At 43.3% G+C, this 20,269-nt stretch overlaps 1 protein-coding gene across 1 annotated transcript in view; it reads left to right on the forward strand.

The window, feature by feature from the left end:
* LOC8053775 (early endosome antigen 1) overlaps nt 1-20,269 on the forward strand; it is a 39,335-nt gene that overhangs the window by 7,370 nt on the left and 11,696 nt on the right. The window contains exons 8-27 of the mRNA XM_040219109.1: nt 415-521; nt 2,899-2,985; nt 3,097-3,134; nt 3,263-3,403; nt 3,500-3,568; nt 3,734-3,839; nt 5,097-5,264; nt 6,668-6,805; nt 7,329-7,415; nt 7,901-7,983; nt 9,351-9,444; nt 10,382-10,438; nt 10,511-10,612; nt 12,431-12,559; nt 13,444-13,566; nt 15,255-15,485; nt 17,402-17,467; nt 17,541-17,660; nt 18,266-18,373; nt 18,470-18,496. Of these exons, the coding sequence (XP_040075043.1) occupies nt 415-521; nt 2,899-2,985; nt 3,097-3,134; nt 3,263-3,403; nt 3,500-3,568; nt 3,734-3,839; nt 5,097-5,264; nt 6,668-6,805; nt 7,329-7,415; nt 7,901-7,983; nt 9,351-9,444; nt 10,382-10,438; nt 10,511-10,612; nt 12,431-12,559; nt 13,444-13,566; nt 15,255-15,485; nt 17,402-17,467; nt 17,541-17,660; nt 18,266-18,373; nt 18,470-18,496 (2,081 nt within the window). The remainder of the gene's footprint in view (nt 1-414; nt 522-2,898; nt 2,986-3,096; nt 3,135-3,262; nt 3,404-3,499; nt 3,569-3,733; nt 3,840-5,096; nt 5,265-6,667; nt 6,806-7,328; nt 7,416-7,900; nt 7,984-9,350; nt 9,445-10,381; nt 10,439-10,510; nt 10,613-12,430; nt 12,560-13,443; nt 13,567-15,254; nt 15,486-17,401; nt 17,468-17,540; nt 17,661-18,265; nt 18,374-18,469; nt 18,497-20,269) is intronic.

A 20,269-nucleotide genomic window follows, 5' to 3' on the forward strand; every position in this document is an offset into this window, starting at 1 on the left:
CTCCCTCCTTGGGTACGCGGAAATCAGGGAGGAAGTGCGTAGACAAAGTAAATTGTCTTTCCCTCCTTCATTTCACTTTGTCACGGACCTGCTCCAACCGAAAGGTCCGTGGCCACAACATTGAGTAGTGTGAATGTTTGCGGATCGTCGAATCCGCATCACGGTGTTTGTAGAAGTTGACAATCACTCCATGTTATTTTGGAAATTGATATTTGCCCAAAAAGTGGGATGGGCGACGACTCGGGATATCGTGGTAGTGGTCATATATAAATCTGGTGGCACGTAATCGTCCAATGAATTTTTGTACAACTTGCTGCAGGATGCCTTTCCAGTGAATACCGTGATTTCTGGAAGGGCCGCATTTGCTCGAGTGCATCCCCGACGAACATCGTTTTCTTGTCTGACATGTCGCAGTGACGTCCGAGGTGCTGCTGCTTCGCCAGCAGCTGGGACAAGCGGGAGACACGAGCGCCGCCCTTCAGATCTCCAAGGAGCAGCTCGAGCAGCGGCTGGCCTTGGCGGTAAATCACTACGCTCTCCTCTGCTCTGGTGAAGGAAAAAGCTCCAATTGGAGGACCTGAGCTGAGAAAACATATTCCCGGTTCCTTGCCGTGTCTTGCGAGTGAAGTGTGGTAACGCCGGGGCAATACACGCTGCTGTGCACAGGCACATTGCTAGGTTTAAATTTAGTGGACCGTTAAGTTAAAGGACGGCATTCATGTGCCATTCTGACATGAGGTTTGCTATGACATCCTGTGACATTGTGATGTCGTGATGCCATGACATCTCGTGACTTTAAATAAATTGGGAAAAGAAAGGTTTTTCTTCTAAATTTAGAAAAAAAAGGTTCTGCTTATGTTAGCAGAGAAATACCTCTGCTAGATTACGCCGTTACGTGACATGACGTCACTTGACACCTTGGTGTCACCATGCTAAGACGCTGTTTAGTGGAGAAATGATCTCACTAAATTTAGCAGGCTACGACGTGCACAAAACGCACACTATCCATCGTTACAAAGAAAGTAAGCTCGTTCAAAACCTAGTATGTGTGCCATGAGAGGCAGTTTAAATAAGTTTCATCGAGGTATGTATTTTACTTGAGCATAATTGCGAGGTTCTGGCTCAGTTTTAGGGGAGGACAATTATCGTAAACTGTGAAGTGCTGTATGCTGCAGCATCACTGGTTTGATCTCCGAAGCTTCAATATGTTTCACGTTTTAAAGCGATGGCTTTAAGGAGCTTATGTCGCAGAAAATCCTCCGTCGGCGTCTGTGTCGGTGGAACTGGAACATACTGATGGTTTGATAAGTGATTCATTTGCCTTAAATGAAGGCAATTTTGGAGATCTTTTTGGCGATTGAACTGGGTTCCAGGCACGTCTCAGGCCACGTTGCCCGAATTTCAGCCGAAACCGGCGCTTGTGTGCCGTGCAAATCAATGAAACAGTCGCGGTAATAATCGTATCGGGATCGACTGGGCCGATGCCCCAAGAGTTGCGGGAAAAACCAGGAGAAGCGGAGCTCACGTGACCGATCAGGGCCAAGGAGCGCGACGTCACAAGAGACGCGTCAGCGATTGGTCGAAACGAGAGACGTGCCCTCGGTAACATTTTGGTTCACGATTTCTAGAAATACTGTTCTAATTTCCGCTTGAATAACCATGAAAAGTATAAATCGGACCGGAAATAATTACTAAACCGTAAATAAAGCAGCATCATTGTTTTTTTCTTTCCTACGCTGGACGTGAAACCAACAGCGAGCAACTATGGGCAAATAAAATAAAATTAGAAAAGAACACGGTACTCGAAAGATTTTGCAAAATGGTAGCTGTGGTCGACTGAAGACCAGTATTCGTTCGGGCGACGCTAGTTTTCACGTGTGGGTTTCTGTTCGTGTTCTTTGACGACGAAAAGAGGACGTCCGCGGAGGAACCGGATCCCGGAACGGCGGGATCGCTGCCGCTTTCCCTTCGGCATCTCCCCCGCGTTCGTCCTTCGGCATGCGGGCCGCTCGTTGCCGGCTGGGTGGTCTCCGTCGGGTGATGGCAGTGGCCGCCACACACGTACTCCCGTTCTGTTGGTGTTCGGTCACTGAACGGAAGCTCGAACTCGCTCGCGAGAGCAGCATTCGTCCATGTTGACAGAGTCGGCGCAACGACCGCGCCACCGCGCTGCTATAGCCCACCGCGGTAACCAGAGTCTCGATCTTCTAAATACTACCGATACCGACTATTCACACTTGACGTCACTCTCTACGTCACCTCCGTTTTCGGAGGCCCAGAAACGAGACTGGAGATGGTCCAGTTTCGGTTTCTTTACTTCTTTCGTCGGCACATAAATACGCGTCATAAATGTCTACAAAAAATTGGGCGGCACGCTATGTTCACAAGAAGCATTAAAACACCATTTAAAAAAATTAAATAAAATCGTCTTCATTGTCCCTTTAAAGAAAAAAAATTACAAAGTACTTCAGGCGGAGCAAGATCAATCCCACGGCTCTTTGGTTGCAAGCCAGACACGCTACCCACTAGGCCACGCAGACACGCTTGCATGTCTTGGGAATGAGCGGAGTTTATATTTAGCTATTGCATTCCATTTTTAAAGGCGAAGCTTAAGCGTCCTCTTGTAATTTTTGTTTTTTATTGCATTTCAGCACGTGTTAGGTTATTATTTTATAGGAAGCGGCCACTGTTCTCAAGTCACCGGAAGCAACTTGTGAACCTGTTGGGAATTCTCTACTAAGTTGTGACCAGTTTTCTTTTTTCTTTTTACAATTGAATTTTAACGCTCTGACATTATTGACAGTCTCCCTTTCTGAATGTAGGAGACCCTCTTGTTTGGATCAAATGAGCTTGAGCATTTTTAGAGAGAAAGTTTGTCATAATTGGTTTACCTTGCAGTCGCAAGAGGCAGCTGATTTCAAGTCGCGGCTCGATGAATTGGAAGGCCAGAAAGCGGCTTTGGAGTCTCATCTGCTTCACGTCAAGGTGCGACCCTTCGGCTTAACAGAAATGCCTGTGAAGTGTTTCGTGTTGTCTTGCACCCAGTATTCCTTGAGCAAAGGAACATGTCCAGATTGCCCATCTGTTTTGTTTCAGGAAAAGGCGGAACGCTTGGATTCCGAGCTTTCTCAGAGGTTAGTTTGAATTTTTAATTATAACGAGCTTTTAAGCACTTAGCTCTTCTTGTTTCCTCGACGGAAAGCTTGCTTTTGTCACGCTCACCCTCTGTTAAGCGCCACGTTCCGATTGGGCGGCGATGCAGGTCCGGCGCCGAGGATGCACTGGTACTGAAGCAGGAGCTTGTGAGCGTTCAGCGTGCCATGGACCAGCTGACTCTGGAGCGAGAGGTGGAGAGAGACAAGCTGAAGGCTGAGAATGCCCTCTTGATGGAACACAGTCGCGCGTGAGTGGTCCCTCTCGAACCGTTGTTTCGCCTCGCCAACCGTTGTTGCGTCTTTGTTAGCACTCCTAACTGCCGTCTGCCATGCTCTTTTTGCAGCTACCGAGAAGAGAAGGCATCCCTGGAGGAGGCTCTGCTGAGGGCCCCGCGCCAGGAAGAGATTGACAGGTGAGCGCCGCAATCCTTCACCATTCTCGGCTTCGTTGCCTGGAACGTGGCTTTAATTGGTGTACTCGGTTATTGGTTGATTTAGTGGTGGAATATTTTTTTGTTGCTTTAATTTGAGATTGGTGGGATTCGATAGTTGCGGCTTTTCTTTGTTTTCCCCCGCAGCCTGCGTGCAGCCTTGGACGACCGTTCCTCGAGCAGTGGAGCTCTGCAGCAAGCCCTGCAGCAGCACATGGTTGAGGTGAAGGAGCTCAGGGGCACCCTGAAGCAGGTGCGCTCACTCCGGCCTCTTTCTATTCTCTCGGGGATGGTACGGATTGTGACTGCGCGTGGTCTGCGACGTCTCCCAGTTGCTTTGAGGACTCCCTGGTTGGCTGCTCAAGAGGAAACAGCCAGCTCGGAAAGCGACAATAGGGCTAGAGCGTACAAATGATTTATTGGCAAAAAGGGGGAGGGGGGGGAAGTAGCTCTTAGAGTCAAAGAAAGGAACTAGAAGGTTGCTGTGGCCCTCCTGTTGCAGTGCAGCTTACTGCCACCAAGCTTGTGCCAAACGTTATCAGAAAAAAGGCTTTTCTAAAAATATCTTGCATGTAAGTGCTGGTTTGCCATAACTAGGATGCAGACGGCTTCAATGGGTTCAAATTTATGTAGTACAGCTTTGGATTTAATTGCGTGACTTTGGATGAATTTCTATGCCTCTTACTAACAAAGAGCCCGTTGCTACTCATGCAGGCATAGAAGTCGCAGGGCAATGGTGGTAGTATTTAGAAATGAATAAGACAAATAAAAAGCTGGAAATAATATGCAGATGTTACTACTCGGAACCAAAAAAACTAATAACATACTATAACAAACACAACAAATGGGCCTGGCACGAGAAAGTAAGTTTGTTTATGATGGGTATTGACATTCACAGTTATCCGTGGGACAGAGACCATTGGAGAAGTGACCTGTTTCTGTTACATCGAGACTCATTGAAGTATGTGCACAATATGCTACGAGTTTGAAGGCAGTAGCAAAATTCTACAGGCTCGATGATGCCGACAAAGACCAGCCCACACAAACCTCACCCCATATCTGTCTTATCTTCTTTTCTTTTCTTTTTTTAATATTATGTATTGTTTGATTTTATTATTTTGTTCTTTATTTGCTTATTTTAGTTTGTTTTTATTGTTTTATTTTATTTTATTTATTCAATAGTTTTATTTTGTCATTTTATTTGTTTATTTTTTATTGTTTTAGATTTATTTATTTTATTTTATTATCTTGCTTCATTATTATGTGAACCCTTCCAGACCAGGTGGGCTAGTAAGCTCAGTGGCTCTAGCATCCGACTGCCACTGCACCTACCCAGGTTCGAGCCCCGCGGTGGACTCAAACTTTATATAGTCTTGACGTTTGTAATGCTTCTGCGTGTTGCTGCTACATCGCTTTGTCGATGACGATTTTTTCGTAGAAAATTACTCATAAAGCACATTTTGTGTTAATATAACGGTAAATGGAGCGGCCTTTGCTCGGAAATTTGTAGCAAGAAGAACGCGAGGCCGCCTTGAGGTTGGAGCTGTCCGGCTGCACTCAGCGTCTGGAGGCATCTCAGACTGCCCTGGAGTCCCAGAGGACTGAGCTGGCACAGAGCAGGGACGATCTTGCGGCAGAAAAGCACAGCTCCCAGCAACTAGCCTCCAAGTTGGCACAAGTGAGCCTCAAGTCTTTCGCTTTTCCAGAAAGAGAGGTGTGCCTGTCCAGTTGGTGTAACACTGAAGCACATTGTTTCGCCATCATTTTGCTATTGTCGCAATGCCCGGGGAGGTGGTTATGGAACAGCCCTCAATGCCTTTATGGAGGGAGAGGTTTGGAGAGGAAGAGTAATGCCGTATGAATTCGTGTAAGGGCCGTACTATTTTTTCCCCGATTTGAGGGCAAATGTTTAAGATGTGGCCCATACACGGATTAAAAAAAAAACAATCTGTATCCAGATTCCAAAATGAATGTATATGAGCGTGCTCGGCTGCACTGGTCGGAAACGCCTCCACTCCGGAATCCGGACTCAATCATCAGTCGAATTTAATTAGCTTGCATACTGTGCAATACACCTTTTTTTTTTTTGCCGTACTTGATAGCATGCGCGGCAAAATGTTGATAGCAGCGGGTCACCCGAGAGTTATATATTGGGAGAGTCTGGCCAGTATGCATGGAGACGAAGGCACTGGAGAGAAGAAAAATGAAGGAAAGGAGGGAGAGCACCAAAAGGAGCGAGAGAGGAAAGAGGGAAAAAAGTGGAAACGACCGCCATTTTCACGCAACACGCGTTCGGCGCAGAACACTGTTGAGGCTATCTGTCATTTGCAATGGGCCGACTTCTTTTTCGCTTGGATAAAAGTTTGCGGTCAAACGTCAAGAAAACTTCATTCAATAGCTTTTTAACCCACCGAGGAAGAACACTAAATCATTTTCTTGCCATAGCCTGTGAAATAAAAGGGAAGAAGCAAAATTTACATGTCGATTCCATGCACTGCACTGGGCGAATGAAGAAAAATGATGGCCCTCTCCGGACGGCTGAAGGCAGCTGCATGCGCTAGCGCCTCTCACTCTGCGCCACGGGCTGATTGGCTCACTCAGGAGGAGGGCATTACGGCGGCGAGATCGTAAACTGGCCAGACTCTCCCAACATAGTATACACGGCTCTGGGTTACCCCGATGAGTGCTTTCCTTGCTGAGCACCGGTGCATCGCGGAGAAGCAACACCCGGGGAGCTCGGTTTCACGTGTGTTGCTTCTCCTCGGTGCACCTGTGCTCGGTACGAAGCGCGCTCAACAGGGCTAACCCGCCGCGATCAACACTTAGAAAAAAAAAATGACTATCGCAGTTCATCTGAAAGTAAATATCGAATGTATTATTCGAAGCTACTATTTTAAATTTTGAATATTCGTACTACACTACAGCCAAGTTGGAGTCTGGTTGTTTTGAGGATGCCCTCTCGGTTTTAAGAGACAAATGAGAAAAACCGGCCATTGCTTCTTTGTGCTAACGGCGTAACTCTGTAATTAGCTGAATTTTCATGTGTGTTTTTGACTAAACCCTGTGGTCTTCGCCTTTCAGTTAGAGGGAGCGTTCAAGGACCTGGGAGCTCAGAACTCCGAACTGATCAACGAGTTGTCATCTCTGAAGACCACATCACAAACAGCACTGGAATCAAAAAACGCGGAGGTCGCTGAGCTGAAACAAAAATTGTCCCAGGTAGGTAAAGAATGATTCTAACTACTAGTTTGCATCATTATAGTGTTGTCTTTATTACTTGAATTTTGTCTATGAAAGGTCCTTTTTTCTCTCCTTAACGTAAAACTTTTCAGAAAGAAATATTAAGGTGCCACTTAATTTTTGTGGCTTCCAAGGATGCTCGAGGGAACTGAGCTGTTGTTTATCGAAAACCCCCATAGCATCAAATGGAGACAGTCGTGACTAGGATGAAAGTAGTACAATGTTTTACACGGCACCTTATTTATTAAAGCATGGAACGCTTTATAATAGAAGCTCCTACTCTCAGAAACCTATTCATTCGTGCATTCAAGCGTTGTGACATCACAATGTTACACGACACTGTGTCACACGAGATCCATGACTTGACATCATAATGTCATATGACGATTAATGTCTTCTAAACAAATTGAAACAATGGCTCCTTAAACAGTGTGCTGCGTGCAATATTGAACTTCAAAGATTAAGGCCACCGGCAATTTTACTTTTTGTTTTTACATGCCAGCTGTCCGGTGAACTTGGAAAGAAAAAGTCGAGCCTTTCAGAGCTGAGCTCAAAACTGGAGAAGGAGATTGATTCTCACGAGTCGACGGTAGGTACAACTCTCTCGCAGCTCTGTGTGCAGAAACTTTTCTTTACTTGCAAAGGTAGATTGGCAGCTTGCCAAAAGCTCGCATAGTTCCAAGATGCACTTCGTCCTACAGTCTTTTTTGTGCACATCTCATCTTTACTTCTCCAGCTTCACATAATGTCGAGTTTGAGACACAGTTAAACCAAATATCCGTGAGCTGTTTCTGGAGTATTCCCGCAAGTGACCAAAAAGGCTGCCATCAAGTCTGTTTTTGCAAGTTTGCTGCGCTTTTACTTGGCATAAAATTCGTCTTTGTAGCTCGGTGCTCTGTGCTATTTTTCTACCATGTGCCAATCTAGCACCCTGGCTAGTGACTGCATCACTGGCTTTCAGGTTGTTGAGGCACTAAAAAAAGTGCTCGTAGTGGATATCTTGAACCTTTTCAGAATTTGAGTTTTTGACATGTATTCAATGCACAATTTTGAGACTTTTGTTTGTGGCTGCAGCGTGAGTCGAGAGACGGGTTCAAGACAGAGGCCTGGGAGAAGCAGATGAAAGTGGAAGAACTGACGAGGCAGCTGGAAGCCAGGTACGAAATCCTTTCTGGAGTTGGCATATACGTAGAGCACTTGGCTTGGTTCATGGTGTTTCTGCAGCCCCAACAGAGCTAGAACTGTAGAAGTTACTCTCAGAAAGTAATTAAGTTATGTTTACTTGAGCTGAAGTGTAATTAAGTACTTACATTCTTTCAAATATTACCTATAGTTGCAGTTAATTATGAAGAAACACTAAGTTAAGTTTCACTTACGTTTCAGGCATCCGATGATGTCGAGATATGCTGGAATTGCCAGCCAACGGTTGTTTTCAAAAGAGCAAAGTAGCGGCAGTGCTTGTTGCACTTAAAACTCATCATGCTAACGTTGATCCTGCTTTAATGTCGGTGTGTATACTACAGTTGGACTCGTGTTAATTCGACCTCGGTTAGTTCGACTTTCTGTTCAATTCAACCTTGTTCAAAGGTCCTGGAAAAGGCCTAGGCACTTCTTTCGAAAAAAAACTCTTTATTTTGATCTTGAAATATAAAATATTGGTTAATTCGACCTAGAGAACCAGTGGTAGGCGAATTAAGAGCATGATTGGCCGTGCGTGATGCGCAAGAACAGACTTTTTTTTATGTTTATGAATTACGAGGTGGGATTGGCAGCACCTGGCAACGAAAAAACCCCTTTTCAAGTTTTAAATTGCTCCCCGAATCGCAAAGAGAAAAAAAAAGAGAGCACATGTTGAGACGCCGGACATGGCCAGGTCCCAACACGAAACAACCATTGCAACAACACTGCCGAATAGTGAGCGCTGATTGGCTATTTGTGAGAGAGAGCCGCCGATGACATCAATGTGTGCAACGGTGACGTTTGCCTCATAGCCGCCGACGTGGTTCGTTTGCCGGCCGCTGGTCACCGCTGCCGGCTTTGCACCGAACGCTCAAACGACATACACGGCCGCTGCCACCGCCATTAGGCGGTGTGCGGCGGCTCATTATAAACATGTTAGATCACCTGATCTAAAGCGCTCTATAGTATTTAAAATTCCACACGGATCTTTTAAATCCAACTTTTTAATCATTTGACCCAATTTCATATGTCCTGTCAAAGTCGAATGAACAAAAGTCGACTGTATTTGTCGACATAATTTTGAGAGCCGTAATTGAACTAGGGAAGTTGCAAGTTATGCCAAAACTGTGATTAGGGTGCAGTTGTGGTTACTAAAATGTAAATGTAACTTTGTAGGTACCTAGTTAATGACACTGTCATTTACTTCAGTAGCTGAAGTATTGTACTTTCCTTTTTAGTTATTTTATTCGCTTAAAAGTACTTTTTTATTTAGTTTCTCTACAGCTCTGGCACATAAGAGCCCACGAGGAGAAATGTTTGTGGAGCACACTCTTTGGTCTTACAGGGAAAGCAAGATGAGTGATCAGGAAGAAGAGCTGACCAAGGTCAAAGAGAGTCTAGTTCGCCTGGAAGCCGAACGGGCTGATCTCTATGCCAAGGTGAGGAGGTTGGAGCAAGCATGGTTCATAGTGGGTTCAAGGCACTGTAAAAAATCGTCTCTTTCTGTTGACCAGGTCCAGATTTTTCTCGATTACTTAGTGCTTTCTTTTATAATGTCCCCATCGTTTGATATCTCACGAAGGGCTGATTAAAGTTTTAGGGAGGAAAAAGTGTTGTTTCCAGAACCAATGCCTTTCTTTTTTTATTAAGCTACCGCCGTAAAGTTGCGAAAGAATGCTCACCCATAATGAAGACAAATGGTGAAAAACATGGGGTGGGCTATCTTCGGGGATGCCACAGCAAAACTTTATAAAAAATTAATGATAAACACCGGGCACCTGCTGCAAACCACGTGACGTGGGAACTGATACTCCAGATCGCGGACACTGCCAATTCGCGTTTCACGATGCGATAAACACACAGGACTTTACTACGAACTCCTGTGTCATGGGAAAGGATACCGCAGGTTGCCGACGCAACAGATTTGCATTTTACCATGCAAAGGACCCACGGATACCCGCCGAGAACTTGCCTCTCACAGGAACTAATACCGCGAATCGCGGATGCTGCCGATTCAAGTTTTATGGTGCAATAAACACGCAGGAACGAGTTATGAACTTGCCTGTCACGGGAACTGATATTGCACATGCAGTTCACGGACAAAAGCGAGGGAATCTGCTACAAACTCTCATGTCACGGGAACGGTTACCGCACTGCCGCAATAGTTGTGCTCCCCGGTTTGTGACATCATCCTGAGATATGGCTCCCAGTAATTGAAACCATAACCACTAAGTTCGAGTAATGTGTTAGTAAATTATTTACAGTGTCTTGGCTAAAACCAGGGCACTGTTTCAGGTTCCAGTTTTGTTTTTGGTTTGTGCGTATCAGTTCCGACTTGATTTGGACCATCACTTAATGAATTGGAAACTGCCGCAGATTGAGTCCGGAGAAGGTGCCAGCACCCTCGCGATGCAGCAGCTGACGCAGGAGAACGTAAGTGACGCAGTCTCGAGGCCAAAGTCGACTTTCCAAAGACTAATCTCGAGTCGTTTTTCCTCGGCGTAGGCTTCACTGCAGGACCAGGTCCTTGCGCTGGAAAAGGCCTCGGAGAGGGCTTCTCAGGAACACGACGCCAAAGTGGAGTCCTTGCATCAGCAACTTCAAGAGGTACGCCATGCTGCTTGGCAGCCCAACGATTTCTTTCCTGCTCCAACATCGCTTCAGCCCCAACCACAAGCCAGAGAAATGAGGGAAATGAGAAAAGGCAGAATAGCTGCTAGATTCTAGGTTTTGCATAGAGCTGCAACAGTGAAAAGGACTCGGTGATTTTTATGGGGATCACAAGCCCCCCTTCCTCGTGGCGTCATAAATGAGAAAACAAAATATTGATGGCCATTGCTCATTTTTGCCTGTGACACCATCAGTATGGATTATGATTAGAGTTCTTTCCTCCTTTCTGAGTGATTGCATTTCACTCTCTTTCTCTCTGCTCTGGCTTCGAGGCTCACCTAAGCCAAGGTCAGGCCTAATATTTGGAATGCAGCGCTGCTTTTATTTTAGTTTTTGGCTTTCATGCCTGCTTCTTCATGAATGTCAGTCTTCCAAACGTGGAACTTTGATGATGTCACATGCTTCGGAAAAATGTTAGAAGAACAAAGTTGGGAAGGCAGCCTTAATCTATGTAGTTAATAACCATATACTACCGGTTGGAATGACTGACATCTTTGTTTTGCTCAATGGTTTTTCGCCCTTGAGAAGGTGTGATGAATTTCATTTGGTTTCGTAAAGGGACCTCCTTTTATGTCAGGTTTAATATCAATGGCATGTAGAGATTTCTTTGAATTAGTTACTTGTGCATGAAGACAAGCGGAGGGGTACTACAAGCTTTTTCTGAATCCACATGCTTTTTCTGAATCCATGCTTTCTCGAATCCTGGCCTTCTCGTAACCAAAGATTTCTCTCGGACAATCTTTTCTCTTAATCCATTCTTTGCCATAATTCTTTTTCTGAATCTGCTTTCTCCGAATCCATACTTTGTCTGAATTTATACTACCATACTTTTTTTCTGGATCCTACTATCAGTGAATATACACTCTTAATATATGCTTCCCCTGAATTTATGCTTTTCCTTACTCTCTACTTTATATTTTTTCCTCTGAATTTTCACTATTAATTTAATCTATGGTCTTCCTTAAGGGGGAACACTGATCTTGAAGCTTTTTTCTTATTTTATGACCAAACTCAATGAAACTGCACAAGCTTGTTCAGCTTTTTGTGCTGATTTCATATATCTGGTAATTTCCTCAGTCAGTAGAATTGTCGTGAAGATAATTAAAATTTGCCTGCCTTTGTTTGGAGGAATGATGGAGAAAAAACTGCTCAACAAAATATCCTTTTTAACGCATGACTAGATACTACGAAGTGTAGATAATGCAATGTTGGAAGCACTTTTAAGATGAACCCATTATTAGTGATTTTACAACATATTAAAGTTCAGTGCTCAATGCATGGCTAACAAGTAATAAAACAAAAGATCAAATAGAAAATTTTCTAGACTTACGTTAAAAAATCTGCTCTCAACATTGTATGCTTCACACACTTAGGAACAGATTTTAAGAAAGCTTATATTTCTGACTGCTGTAGATGCTGAAATATCCCTCCTGCAAATTTTCAACGAGTCCAAAAATTGTGTTTTGCAAAAACAATGCTTTAGAGTCAACTTTAATGCACATTCAGCCCACATAGACATTATAAATTGATTTATAGCTCAAACATTCATCCACGAAATTAGAAGCCTGGTAGATTCTGAAGAACAACAGCCATCGCCGTTTTCAAAAGAATGCAGTTTTAGGAAGTTTTTGGCTCCAAAGACCCATGTCTCCCCTTAATTAATCCATAAGGTCTCTCTGAATTCCTGCTTTTTCTGAGTCTACGCTTTCTCTGAATTAATGTTTTTATTTTTTATTTCACGCCATGCGTGTTCAGAGCAAGACACAGCTGCAGGCTGCCATGGGGGAGCAGCAGAAGCTGGAGAAATGCTGCAGGGACCTGGAAGAGAGCCAGACCTCGAGCCGGTCGCGTGAGCACAAACTCGAAGAGGACCTGAAACGCATGGTGATGTACTCCTCGCCATTTGTCGGCTCCTTGTCGAAGCAACGGTCGTCGTGCTTGAGTTGGCATCCCAGAAACATGTGCTGACACTTGTGCTCTTTTTTGTTTGCTAAGGATCCATTTTGCAGAGTCTACCTTACGATAAAAGCTTTTTGCTTCAGTAAGTGAAAAAAGCACCTGCCAAATCCACCGACGTCTTGAATGGCAGCTTCCAGAAGAAGTATAGCAAAGCCTGACGTACGCAATAAAAATGGATATAGCGAAGCAGAGATAAAAGTATTCCTGTAGTACTGCGTAGGCCTTTGATGTACTGACATAGTGAAGATGCTGACATAGTGATAAATTTTCTCTGAAGAAATCTGACTGAGTACACAAACGGTGCACTTCTTGTTGAAAGGGGTTTCTTGTTCCGTAGAACCTCCTGGGAAGTATTTAAGATGAAAGCTTGTCACTTCTGTATTTCTCTGGGATTACAAAAGTGGCTTCAATTGTAGCATTTTCTGTTAATTTCTCCAATTTGTCCTTTTGGTGCTGTGAGCATAGGAATGAATCTATTTGAGTTTAAATGGTGGTCCCTACTTCGTGAGGTGCCATGGACTCCTGTTGAGTTCGATGATGTTGTCAAGGTTTAGTCGGTTGTTGGGGGGAGTTGTAAAAAATGTTTTGTACAGGGAATGGGAATTTACAGCAAGTTTTGCGAATCAACGAGGGAATTTTCTGGATACCCCGCAGACTTCTTTGCAGCTTCTTGGGGCGACCCATCAGCTCTTTTGTGTGCCGTCCGACAGTGAACCGCCCTGGAAACGACCTTAGATGGTGCTATGTGGGTAGAAGATTGGAATCACGGTGTTCTGACAAACATTATTTTCTTCTCGTTTCACTCGTAGAGTGAGTCTCTCTCAGCCGCTGAAGCCACGAGTGCCACCCGGCTGAGCGAGCTGGAAAAGTCGAAAGTCAAGCTGGAAGAATACGCCAAAGAAGCCAGCCAACTTGCTGAGAAGGTGCAATTGGTAAGTTGGAGCGTGACATCAACATTGTATCGTTTCATCACTCGTGATAATTATAATGACACAGTGTGAACTTGATGGCACATTCCCCTTTTGAGGGGAAAACATAAATTGGTTTCTTAATTAATGTATCATGCAATGATTTACCACTGAGGTGACCACAGGTGCTATACTTATTTTTTGGAAGTATAAAAATTGAAGCTCACCTAAGCCAGAAACAAAACACATTTTTTCTATTAACAAATGTTTGGCTAAGTCTTCTTTTCACAAGAATCATCAAATGCTGTTGTGGGCCACTGTGGCAGCACTTAACATATAACAAAAATATAAATGGAAGGAACATAAAATAAATTTGGCTTACATTTTACTTTCTTCAATTTGCCAAAACGAATGCCAGAGTGGCCCATTTGATGGTTTCAGAATATGAGCTAGGCATAGCCCATATACCTATTTTTCATTGTTTACTCATGTAAACTTATCCTTTAATATTTTTACCAAATAATACGCCATCTAATTTTGCACTCAGCATTGGTACCCAACTGCTGCGTGCTCTTGAGTTTGTTGGACCTCAGAGTGCACAGCAGTTGGGTACAGATGCTATTATCATCATCCCACAGGGGTACAATTTCAGTTTTGACCATGAATCGAAAAGTTTGTATTGTAGCATAAATATTGGGCAGGAAAATATTTTTTTTCAACAAACATTTGTTTTGAGACATGCCTGTGCCAATTAGGTGGGAAAAAACATTTTTTTTCCCTAAGTTTAGTGTTTTTTTTAAGTGTCTTTAGATTGACTTGCTTGAGACTGTGTTCACGCATTAGATTGACACTGACTTGACTTTCCTAATGAAAAACGTGCGAGCATAGCTGTCCTGCAGTAAGCTGCACGATGCATGGGTGTGTGCGAGACAAAACGGACAAACGGTATTTGCTTAGTGCATCTGCAAGGTAGAACCCAGTGAGCATTCCATTCAAGGAATGTTGAGAGTACACTCAATATGATGGCGATAAGCAAAAGATTTTGATTCAGTGATGAGCCCCCTGATCGGGGGGTTCCTGATTGCGTAAAGGGCGATGAAGCCTGAAAACTTTGCAGTTTCTTTCACCTTGACGACTCCCATGCACGAGAGCCCTTGTCATATTATTTTAGACTTCCGGTTGTTATTCATACAATACATATTTGAGCAAAAATAAAAACAACAAAACATGATAGAAAGTGAAAGCATCGAGCAACACACTTATTCAGTGGGCTCTATCTGGCCCTTTCTCCCATTTATCTCAACCGAGTGAGGAGGAAAGTGTGGGGAAGTTCTTTCCCTCTTGCCTCTCACCCTCTTTCAGTAAAATGGTTTGTGGGGAGAAAAAGGGACAGAAAAGGCTGTTTTGGACTGTTGAGTCTTTGGTCTTTGACTGTAGGGTCTTTTTTCCTTTCACCTGTCAAACTGCGATCGGATACCTTGGCAGGCAGCCAATTTTTGGCGTTAGTCCAGTCGTGAACTTGCCGATTGAGTGCTCACTCAATTGGCTGGCTAATCGACCAAGTATACAATCAAGTTCTCAAAGTGCAATCAAGTACCTTGGCAGTCAGCCAACCTCTGCTGTCCACACGCAGTAGAGATCATTGAATCATAAACTCAATGATTGAGTACTTGCTCGATTGATTGGCTAATAGACCGGTTGTTTATGGTCAGCTAACGAGCGAGCTGCACTCCAAGCGGGGCGAGTGTTCGGACCTGGAGTCCGGGCTTGCGGAAGAAAAGCAGCGCGTCGCCAGGGCGGAGTCCAAGAGTGCGTCACTGGAAGACAAGCTGGGGGCCAAGTGCCAGGCCTTGGCCACCATGACGGCAGAGAAGCAGACGCTCCAGCTCAAGGTGGAGGAGGCCAACAAGCGACTTGCAGAGGCGCGAACAAGTGCGAACAAGGTGAGCTCGGGAGTGCCTTTGCTTGGGACACGAAGCTGACAGTTTTGAGATTAATCCAAATGATACTAAACATACTAAATATTTCAAGTGCAAAGGACGGATGAGGACATGAAAAAGACGGGACAGCACTGTCCCGTCTCCCTCATGTCCTCATCTGTCCTTGGCGTCTTATATATTTAGTATGTTGAAAACAAGCCTAAACACAAAGACAGTCGAAGTTGGGAGGAAGGACTGGAAAAGGAACCCCCTGTGGAGATTTTTTTCATGGGGGTGGCAGCCGACGTTCTTCGGCAAACATCAACCATCCCTATGTTCCTTTTTAAGTTTGTTGTGGTAGGAAAGTTGATGAAAAGCCTGTGAAGTCTTTTAAAAGTCAGATACTTTCTTATGCCTCAGGTATAGTCTATTAAAAAAATAATTTGATAATCTGGTGAAATTTTTATATTGCAAGACTCAGTCAGTTGGAGCAAGCACTCTCTTTTCACTCGGTAATCTTACAGTGTCACGACCCATATTGTGCCATGACTTGGGTTTACTGTTCTCTTCTCTTTTGAAAATGATGAATAATTATATTAAAGGTTGTCGCGTAACACATTTGTAGGATGCAGCATGCCCGTTCAAACATTTTTTTTAATTTGGCACAAAAAGTCGCAAAATTAGATTCTCAAGTTGGGCCACCAGGCCAAATCCACCAGCACCAATGCCTACTGGAATAGTATTTTAATTTAGTGTTGTGGGGATATTCGAATTTTCTAATAGTCGTTTTGAATAGAACGCTGTTCGATATTCGCCTCGAGAAGAACTGCGATATTTGTATTTTTCGGAGTGTTGATCGCGGCAAATGAGCCCCGTTGAACGCGCTTCTTACCGAGCACCGGAGCACTGCGGAAAAGCAACACCCGCGGAGCTTGCTTTCTTGGTTGTGGCTTTTCCGCAGTGCACCGGTGCTGTGTAAGAAGTGCGATCAACACTTCAAAACATAGAAATATCACAGTTGTGTGCTTAGGACGTAAACTCATTTCCAAAGCGGGATGATGCACATGCGCGTTTGGTGTATTTAAAAAGAAACGCAAACTTTGTGAATGTTGATATCTACGTTCCTGTCAAATTTTCAAAGTTAAACTGATATGCATGAGTGTATGCAGAGATGCCCTGACAACCTGTGTTAGTCATATCTGATTGAATGAAGAAAAGATATTTGCGTATAGCAAGAATATTTAAAAATCCCCTTGATTAGGTATACCTGGGCATTGTACAAGTACAACTTTTATGTCAAATACATCAATTACTTGCCATCCCAATGTAGGCATTGAATGTTCAGAGGCCGCAGTCAATAAATACAGCTTATATAGTCAATAAATTAGCTTAGTTTTAAATGGACAAGTGCAAGCTTGGCTAAATCTTTTGCAAGTTCAGCTGGGTTTTCGTTTAAGCTCGTTGCAGTAGTCAAAGGCTGAAAAGACTATTTTATATTCAATTACAAAATATTTGGCCAACACCACTTTTTGCTTTAAATTGGCTTTGAACTGAAAATCCACTATTCTCACATGACTATCTTATCTATATAGAGTAAGATGTGTCTATTGCAAACACTGATTTTATAAGGATAAGATTTGGATATAGTGAAGCAAAGTTGAAGTATGCTTGTAATGCTAGTATAGGTATTGAAGTACCAATTGTATGTAATAAGTATAGTGAAGATGCTGATGTAGTGACCATTTATCTTTCTGAAAAACTGGCTTTGCTATAGAGCGGTTTGACTACTATTGTTTTGGAAGTCACCTCGAAGTATTCTGTGCCGGGACCAGTCAAATATGGGTGCCTTTTTTGCATTGAATACAATCAAGCAGTAAACAAAGTTACATTCTCTGAAACAGTTGAAAGTGAGTTAGAGCAAAACTGTTTGTCTGTATCAGAGAGAAGAGCAGCAGAAGCAGCTACTGGAGAAGCTGGAAGCCGAGAAGAAACACCTCGAGGAAACTGTGAGTGGACCTTTGTTGCGTCACCTTACGAGAGGGCCGTCCAATTGCAACGGCTGCCTTCCGCCGCCCTTAGCTGCTTGCCGAGACGGAGCGGGGGAAAGCGCTGCAGGCGTCCCTGCAGTTGTCGCAGGCGGAGCTCAAGGCCGCGGAGGAGAACCTGGCGAGCACGCTGGAGAGCCTCACCCGACAGAAGGTGCGGACGCTCTGGTTCTCGTTTGCATGACAAACTACGCATTCAGCATTGTCGACGGCTGTTAACAAGGAGTAGACCCTTTTCAAAAGTGGGCGCCACCTAGTAGCCGCAGCATCAATTATTCTAGTGCGCCATTGCTTGGGCAGTAACTCCCATGGTCCATTGGATACGAGAGCTGTGTCAGCGTTCGGCCCTTTGTGCTCAGAGTGGCAACTGCCATTGTGGTCACGGCAAGCGACTGAGACAAAAAACGGTTTGCCGCACGAAAGATAGCGAGGCTAGCAACGGAGAGAAAATGGTTTTGTTGACTCATGATTGAGAGCGCCACCATAGTTCTAATGACTGTTACATGTAACTGCAGATCAGAAGAAACTGTGTTTTTTCCATCTCGATTATGCAGCGAAATCGCAGTGTGTCCGGGAATGTGGCGCCTTTTCTCTCACTTCTGCCAAGATAAACAATATTAAAAATATGAGCTGCAAATTATTTCAACATTAAAATTGTTGCACCGCTCATTTAAATCTGGTATGACTAGGAGCCACATGGAACGTGAATGAAGTCAAGAAGGGAGAAGAATAGGGAACTGACCGTGGATCCACTTTCAGGCGGAACTGGAGTCGAGCCTCGCCGACTGCAAGAGCCGTGCAGATGCGGAGTCGGCAGATCTGAAGGAGCAGCTCGCGCAACTGCAGCATTCTCTGAGCTCCAGTCAGGCAAGCCGTCTTACCCTGAAACTAGCTGAATTATGACAACTGAATCCTGTCACATTTTACGTGTCTTTCTAAGTTCTACTGTTTGTTCTCTTGCAGGAGAAGTTTGCTTCTTTGCAGCTCCAGGTACTACTTATTCTCTTTTTTAGTTTTCATGGTAATGAAGCCGGCACTCTTCCTGTTTTATTTCCTTTGAGTTTACAGCCTGCTTCTTCTTGGCACAAGGAATGGCATTGTGCTTGATTTGTTCTTGAGGATTATTCATATACTATTGAACTTTGCTATATATAATAACTTTTTTTTTTTTCGGAAAAGTTTTTTTATTAGAGACTTTAGTGGCTTTTTTATTGTACAGGTGGTCGGCAAAAAGAAAGTGTTTTTCTCAACAAAAAAATTAACTGTACATCACTGAATTAAGATTAAAAATGTTTGAATTTGGATAGAACATTGTTAATATTCAGTTCAATATTCCAAGTCAATTTTTTGCATTATTCATATTCAATTCATATTCAGAAACTTTTATATTGGAACACTCCTACCTTTTACTATAAAAAGATGTTACCGTATTAGCTATTTTAGCTGCGTCTTAGTCGACACAATTGGACTTGACGAGTTGCACATAGAAAATTTATTCATCTATTTCAGAATCTCAGAATGCTGTAAATTTCCTTGGGGGATTATGACAGGCAAAGGTACATATAAACATGATTTTGAGGTGTGCAAAAACAATGTAATAGTCAAAATGGTCACTTTCTTAAATATTCAGTTAGCTTATAAATTGACTAAGGAGGTGCTGTTCAAGAGCATTAATGAACGAATCTGCACTTCTAAAGCTAAAGAAATGAGTGTCAAGGCTGTTCCAATCTCTTATGGCAGAAGGAAAAAAAAAGAGTGCCTGAAAGTATTATTATGAAATGAATATTGGATAACTGCATATTTGTGTCTTGTTGTTCTTGACTGAGAAAAGTCCACATGCTACTTGTTTTTGTCCATCTTGAAAGTGTTGTTTAAAAAGAAATACAAGAATTTAAAGCTGCTCATGTAACGTGTGAATAAGTAAGGTATAGTTGGCAGTAACTGCTAATCATGCTTAAAAGTAACTGCAGTTTAGGATGCCATTTGGGCACCCTTAAAGTTGAGTCTGACCTCGGTCACACTTAAATGTGGCTAAGGCCACAACTAGGCAAATGCTTTTTAGTAACTTTGAATTTAGTGCACGATTAGCAGTGGTCAAAACACGGGATCCTTTAAGCAACTCAGTGGGTGAATGAAACCGTACATATTTGCGGTATATAAATCTTATTGCTTTCCTCTGAACATTTTTAAGGATATTGATATTGTTTTGTGCATGAGGGAACCAGGCTATGATTGCATATTCTACTACTGGTTGCACCAGCCAGTGTAGTATATGCTAACAGTTTGGTTTCATGACTTGAGTGTTTTAACATTCTTTTTAAAAACAAAAAAATTTGATAAGAATAATTTGATAAGAGCTTTACATGTCACATATTTTATATGTGCGTTCCAGTTTAGATCTGAAGTTATCACGACACCTACATACTCATATTCAGTGACTCTACACAAGTTTATACCATTTAGCTTGTAAGAATAATCTAGAACATTTTTTTCTTTTTAGTCAGGCACATACAAACAATTTTTTGTGTGTTTAGAGTCATTTGTTAGCCATTGCATCAATTTGCCAGCTTCTTAGAGACCTGTTTGGTAATGTTTGGTCATCTTGGCACGAAATATCACGATAAATAATGCAGTCATCCGCAAAAAAGTTTGTTTCCATCGATGCCATCTATAATGTCGTTAATGAACGGAAGAAATAAAAGCGGAGCATGTTTTCCCACGAGCATTGGGTATGCCAGAGTGGTAGTTGTGTGTAGTAGTGCT

The sequence above is a fragment of the Ixodes scapularis genome, unplaced genomic scaffold, assembly GCF_016920785.2.
Source record: "Ixodes scapularis isolate PalLabHiFi unplaced genomic scaffold, ASM1692078v2 PGA_scaffold2__306_contigs__length_199485367, whole genome shotgun sequence".
NCBI lineage: Eukaryota > Metazoa > Arthropoda > Arachnida > Ixodida > Ixodidae > Ixodes > Ixodes scapularis.